At 40.5% G+C, this 7327-nt stretch overlaps 1 protein-coding gene across 3 annotated transcripts in view; it reads right to left on the reverse strand.

Moving 5' to 3' along the window:
- LOC121856800 (AP-2 complex subunit alpha-like) overlaps positions 1-5301 on the reverse strand; it is a 53871-nt gene extending 48570 nt beyond the window's left edge. For 2 of the 3 annotated variants that reach the window (XM_042352519.1, XM_042352517.1), the window contains exons 1-3: positions 5173-5301; positions 2220-2296; positions 1160-1371 (exon numbers count right to left, since the gene is read on the reverse strand). In XM_042352519.1, coding sequence (XP_042208453.1) covers positions 1160-1371; positions 2220-2283 — 276 coding nt within the window. In that variant the 5' untranslated portion in view covers positions 2284-2296; positions 5173-5301. Of the gene's footprint in view, positions 1-1159; positions 1372-2219; positions 2297-4987; positions 5110-5172 lie in introns of those variants that run through there. The other variant, XM_042352518.1, reaches the window with a different exon arrangement.
- Between the last annotated feature and the right edge of the window lie 2026 nt (positions 5302-7327).

The raw sequence follows: 7327 nt of genomic DNA on the forward strand, positions 1-7327 counted from the left end.
TCTACAGTTGTTCGTGGAGTGACGATCGCCCTTCTTGAAGATAGGACTCACATAAGAAAGCTCGTTGCACAACTCTCTTCGCACTCTAGGATGCACCAAGTCAGGGCCGGGACTCTTATGGACCTTTAGCCTGGACAGATCTTCCAAGATTATGCATACAGGTACTGCATTTTGGACTAAAATCCAAAGAGCCACAAATTTATTATACCAGTCGTTCAAAACTGGTTATTTGTAGTATAAACCAAATTAGTTCCAATAAACCTGCATCAACAACCTACAATCCTACATCTCTATATCTGTCATTTTGTATCATCTCCTCCCCCAGTTTTTTATCGGGTGGAGGGAAGGGTACACAAACCTCAAAGAAAGGGAAGAAATAGTAGGGGTTTAGAGTAGGAAAAGTGTACCAAATTACAATAAGTAGAAATAAATACTACAAACTTCTTAACATATCCAACTAGCGTAACCACTATACAAAAAGTGAATGCCTCATCTCCACATTGATTTACATCACATAATAATTCATTGAACAAATGAAGCTAAGCAGTAATTATTCGTTTTAACACACCCTCAAATTTTTTCACGAGATGTTTGATTTCTGATGTATTTTGATGTTTTTTGTTCAGATCTGACATTCGTTTCCATGGGAAATGCGTCGTTTTTTCAAAAAAGATGCAAGTCATCCTTGATCAAAAAATGGCCATTTTCCCTCAAAAAACGAAGGTGAGATCTGAACAAAATACATCCAAATACATCAGAAACCAAACATCTAGATTCCCTAACTTTCACTAAATTAACCTACCTTAACCTAACCTAACCCCTGTGGAGGGAGGCAGTGTGACATACCTCACGGCTCCAGACAGCTCGCGGTGGGACAAGAAATGGCGGGTGGAGATTTATTGATCTAATTTCTGAGGCGTTCCTCACTTGTGCGATTTTTCTGGAAGAAACACGTTTCCAAAAGGCTTCAAGGGTTGAAGAATGCATATATGAGGTAGAAATTGCATCAAATTAACTGCTTCTATGGGATTTGAAGATGTTCTAAACGGAAAAATAACCAGCTAAGCTGTCTGGTTGATCCTTGTTACACAAACTAACCCTCCTGTACATGATTTCCCACCATTCTTCAAAAATAAACTATAATTATATCAAGACTTACAATCTGTTTCTCTGTGTACTTGTTGGAAGACAGAAGATTAACTGCCTCCATGTGACCAAAGTCAATATCATGGCCAAGCAGGAAGATGAAGAGGAGCTTACAAACATACTTTTTCTTCTGGTAACCATCCAGTGTTTTGTCACCTTTGAACTTGGACCGAATGTTGGCAAGTTCTTTATTGATACGTTTAACTTCGGCCTCCTTGCTTTTACCTGTAAAAGAAAGTCATACATCTAAAATATTTATTTTATAATGTGCAGTACTGGACTGTAATACCATTTTCGGCCCAGTACTGTTCTTCTTGTACAGTCGGAGTTAAAAGTTTTGAACACTTAGCAATACCTGGCATCTACTTCTAAGTTATACATACTGTATATGATTGGGATATACTAATAACACTACTTGCCATCCCATATTAAGCCTGAACCACAAAATGAGATAAAACTCTCCTTAATACCTAAGATCTTCGGGTACTTACATGCCAAATACAGGTACTGTCAAGTGTTCAAGACTTTTGACCCCAACTGTACACAAATGATAATAGTCCACTCCAAAACACTTGTGAAATGCAAATTATTTGCACACCATACTACAGTATTACATGTGAAGGAGGGAAGGAGTGGTGTGTCCCTCACGGCTCCATTGTATACAAGTGACCCTGGTACCTAATAGCCTTGGATAATGAGTAGTATATAAAGAAAAATATGTGGTGAAAGTTGCTGGCTGGGAACGTATCACCCCCCGCCCCCGTTTCTATTAATGCTTATGGGGAAAATTGCCACTTTCTTTATTTTAGCACGAGTTTTTTTTACCTTCACTAGAAATAAGAGATTAATTCATCTTCAATATACTGTACTTACCATATCACTTGGTACAGTACTGTGTTCTTTTTAGCAAATCTACCTCTTTACCACTTAATTAATTTGTATACAATTCATCAAGATATTATAAATTGCTTTGGGATTTTAATCCAGATACATCTGTCATATAGCCACAGACAGATGGAACCCATCTCTTCATCCCTCTTCATTTAACAGCAGTACAGACATACTGTACTTACAATTTCTTATGTCTGAAATGAAGACCGCAAGGCCTCTCATCCCATCTCCTCGTACAGCTGGCATTGTTGATGTAGTTCTGCAACACACATGATACTTGAGTTAGTAAAAGGTATCTAAGAAAACCTCTTTTATGGTAAATATTTTATTTCTTCACCTACAAAGGATGTACATGTAAAATTACTGCCATATGATCAGTGTTCATAGTGTTCGTACCCCTTTATTTCCCTCTTCTTTCAAGCCCACTAACAACTAATTCATGATCAAAGGATAGGCTGAAAAGAAAAAAAAACAGCTACTATTTTAGTTTCAGTCATCTAGGGAATCTTAGGAATTAGGTTAGATTACATTAGATATCCAAACTATGTTTTTCCAGTGTTTTTTTATGTTTTGAAGGAATCGGATCTTCATATGTCACAAATCACGAACTGTAGTTTGAACATCTAAATACAGGGATAACCAAAACTAAAAAAAAAAAAATAAATAAATAAATACTAGAAGGATGTTGCTTAAATTTTCTTACTGTACTACATGTACTCAGTATTATCCACACATCTGAAAATTTGGTGCAATTCCATAAAGTCCTGGTGCTAACGGTCTCCTCCACCTTTAACGAAATGTTACAAACATCTCATTAATAGCTCAGCTACACTCCAAAGTAACCATAGCATCTTGGCTGTCAATAAGGTTAGGGAATTGATAATTATGGGTCTTTTAAAATCATGTTTATTCAAGTTTACATCACCCTAAATATCAAATATTGTAATGTATACTACAAACTTAATACAGTAATGTTGATTTTGAACCATCCCTTAGATATAGTAATGTAATTTGTCAAATTAATACACATAAATGTGAGAACGAAGAATATTATGTTCTTCATCAGCGGTAATGATGCAGTTTACAGCAACCGCAGAATTCCGGAAATTCACTACACTCAATCGATAGAACTATTTTCTTATACAGGTATTACACTTCTGTCACAAATTGATAATAAGGAAGTTATTGAATTTTAAAAAGAATAAAATCAGAACACCTGTTGCTCAAATTGTGTGTGTTCATACGTTCGCTTACCTTCCGCGCATGTGCCGGGGGGCGACAGCTACTCTCACAGATACTCACAGATGATCTTCTGGAAGAGGCTCACGCCTGTGACTCCAGCTCAATAGCCTCTTTTCTACTCAGACGGTGGCTGTGTGTGGCGGATATTTGTGCCCTATATTTATATACTTGTTGATTTTTCCAGTATTTATCTAATTTTGCTTCAAACTTTTCCGCCATCTCCACATTCACTACTCACTCAGGTAACCCATTCCAGTTGTTGACAACCCTACTCGTGAACGAGTGTCTTCTGAGATTTAGCCTCGTTCTTGTTTTGTAGATCTTCTTTGAGTTCCCCCGGGTAGTGTCAGCCTCCCTCATCTGGAACATTCCTGCTGTACATGCCTGGTCTTATATGCCACACACTATCTTGTATGTTTCCACTTGGTCCCCACAAGATCAGGGGTGGCCGCAGCCAATCAAATCTAGGGCAGGGGCGGTAGCCAATCAAATCTAGGGCAGGGGCGGTAGCCAATCAAATCTAGGGCAGGGGCGGTAGCCAATCAAATTCAATAAAAAATCTCAACTTTTGATTCTACCAATTAGCGTTCAACATTCGGCGTGCGTGCTAGGATGTGGTACATTTTTAATCAGTTGCAACATGGAGCCATTATGTGCTGGGTGCTATTTCGATAATTAGAAGTTTATCGTATTATTTTATTCTAAAAATAGGGAAACTTTAGAGAACAGAGGAACCCACGATGCATTTTGGTCCCTGACTTACTCTGACCCTAACTCGGAGTAAGGTAAGAAATACTGTAACGGCTATTTATATTCTCGTGGAGGCTGACCAAGCGACTCTAGGGTTATTATATAGTGTTTGGGGGGTTAGATAAGGTTTAGATTGGTTATATGGTATCAGTTAGCAAGCACAGAATACCGGGAATTCAGAACGAGCAATCGATAGAACTATTATGAGGAGGGGGGGGGGGAGCTAAATAAAAAACGAGTGATTTCCGACAAACGAAGGTCAGATTTGAACTAATCGCATCAAAACCCATCAGAAAACCACTTTTTTTTTCAAATTCCATGATTGCTGTAATATGCACATTTACCTCATCAGCTACAGTAATTACATACAGTACTGTACTATATACCATTACTGTAACAAGTCAATTACCTTGAGCTCTTCCTCACCATCAAACTGTGTGACTTTCTGATCCTAAATTATATCAGTGAATATCATAAAAAAGACTGATTATTATCAGATATCTTCAAATGCTACATCAGTTACATTGATGCAGACTACTCTAATGTATAAGCTTAATACTTATTTCAATATTAAGATATGAACAACAGGGTCCAATTTTATGTTCCCCATATCACACCAGAAGAGACAAACATCAGTAGTCCAACCACCTGAGAATTATGAAGGTAAACACAACCAACACGTCAACAACCACTTTGCATAGCCATCCATTGACTTGGACTTTTTATATTAATGTATAATACAAAGACTAAACACATTCTTGTGCGCTTCCTCCATAACGACCTCCACGTGTTAAGGATTAGCAAATTATTTGGGTGACCACACGTCCTTGCAAGCAATCAAGCAATCACCAAGGATGACTTGACCACAGCGAGTACCACTACTACGTCATCCCTACTGTAACTTAGACTAAAATTTAAGTATATTCTTATCTCATGGTCATGAACAAACATCACTTACTAATTCCGGCCAGTAGTATCAGCTGATCCTGGCATCCACACCGAGCAGACCACTTTGCAGCTGACCTGTCAAACCGACGACCCTCTTCAAAAATCATCCGGACACTTTATTTCCTTCCCACATCCTCCCTGGAACCCCACAGGACCTTTAATTAGCCAGATAACTAAGAAACAGGCCTTACTTACCACAATGTTCTTAAGAAAAGCAATAGCTGAAAGCGTGTAAGCAGGGGAAATGGGATATGTTTGCCGTCAACTACCGCATCAACGCCATTTGCACCGTTCACCACCCACTTTTGAGGCAGCAGAGTCACCTAGCGGCCGCCCTCACAACCCCCCCCCTCCAAGTGTCTGTTTTTACCTCATTTTGACTCACTTTCGACTCAATGATACCCCCATTATTTTTTAATCCTACGTATATTATTCATGTCTAATTATAACTAACAGTGAATTAGCATTAATTGGTTTTCTGTGGTGGGCTAAGGTGAATCAATACTCTCCAGAGAAAATGGGAACGACAAAGTGGGCGTTTCTTTAAAAGATTAAAAGGCAACTTTTGCCTACACAAACACAGTATGCACGATTTATTCACTTATCGTTCAGAAGACAGCCGACCTTCGAATAATTACATTAAAGATGACTGTGTGGAGTGATTATTAATGGGACTTAACTGTTTAACTGTATTTATGACAGTGATACCGGTGTGGTATTGTTATTGTTGGGAGAATGACGTGTCACATGACCGGGTAATAAATGTTTTATACAAATACGTCCTTTCTCATTTACACACAATTTCAGGCCTCAGTTGTTTCTCTCATTTTCACAACACAACATGTATATTGTTTCTCACTCTCCATCTGTTTAATCTTTTTAATTTTTGTGTTTATTTATGGTCCAAGTAAATTTTTTCGCCCCCAAGGCCACGATGTGGGTCGGTGACATGTACCCGGGTGGGCTAATTCCCGTAAAAAAAATGTAAGCCTTTCAAAATTGTTGTCTCTAAGATGTGACGGGCATCCTTATATGCTCACCCCACAAGGGGTCACAGCTCAAGATTGAAGGAGCAGCAAGTCCAGAAAACCGTGAGGGCAAACTTTTTCGGAGTGAGAGTTGTGAACTCTTGGAACAATCTACCAGAGAGTGTTGTGACGGCACCGAGTGTGAGCTCTTTCAAGACCAGACTTGACAAACACTAGAACCGGTTCAGGTACATTCAGGAGCCGGTGCATGCCCAGTACTTGCCAACAGTGCGTAACAGAAACGTGACCGATCGCCCAAGTGGCCAACGAGCCGATCAGTAGTGAAGAGGATATAGAAGTAAGTAAAAGTAAGAGACAGTCCAGAAACGCTTGGGAGACACGGCACCATTGTTTCTATACAGTTTAGCAAGTGTTGCGAAACAGTCCAGAAACAATTGGTAAAATTTGTTGCTGGACTGTCTCACGATTGTTTTGTAACAGTAGCGACAGTCCAGACCAAGCTACAGCGATGAATTGGCGGGAAAAGCAGTCTTTTTTTTTTTACTTTTATCCTCTTCGCCACTGATCGGCTTGTTAGCCGTTTGGGCGATCGGTCACGTCTCTTTTCATTTATATTCTTCACCAAAAGATCGGCTCGCTAGCCGCCCGGGTGATCGGTCACGTCTCTGTCACGCACTGTTGGCAAGTACCGGGCATGCACCGGCTCCTGAATGTACCTGAACCCGCTCCAGTGTTGGTCAAGTCTTCTCTTGAAAGAGCTCACACTCGGTGCCGTCACAACACTCTCTGGTAGATTGTTCCAAGAGTTTACAACCCTCACTCCGAAAAAGTTTGCCCTCACGGTTTTCTGGACTTGCGGCTTCTTCAATCTTGAGCTGTGACCCCTTGTGGGGCGAGCGTCCGCCAGCTCCAAGTAAGGACACTCAACTGAGTAGTGCCCCTGAGATGCTTATACACCTCAACTAGGTCCCCCTGCCCGTCTGTAGTATAAGCTAGGCAAGTTCAGGCGCTCCAATCTCTCAGGGTAGCTGAGGTGCCGAAGTGCAGGCACCAGTCTGGTGGCCCTCCTTTGAACATTTTCAACCAACTGACAGTCCCTAGCATATCTCGGGGACCAGATGGGGTGACAGTACTCCAGATGGGGAAGCACTTCACTCCTGAAGATCGTTACGAGGGACGGACCGTCTAGATATCTGAACGACCTTCTTATAAGACCCAATAATTTATTTGCCTGATTTACCTTCTTCTCACAATGGCCCGAGGACTTCAGCTCATTGTCAACAAGCGTGATGTACAGAGAGCTGGTTGGTGAGGGTGCTTAGAGGAGGACCAGCTTGTGGGTCGCCATGGTCGCCGGCGGG

The sequence above is a fragment of the Homarus americanus genome, unplaced genomic scaffold (genome assembly GCF_018991925.1).
Source record: "Homarus americanus isolate GMGI-L3 unplaced genomic scaffold, GMGI_Hamer_2.0 scaffold43075, whole genome shotgun sequence".
NCBI classification, from domain to species: domain Eukaryota; kingdom Metazoa; phylum Arthropoda; class Malacostraca; order Decapoda; family Nephropidae; genus Homarus; species Homarus americanus.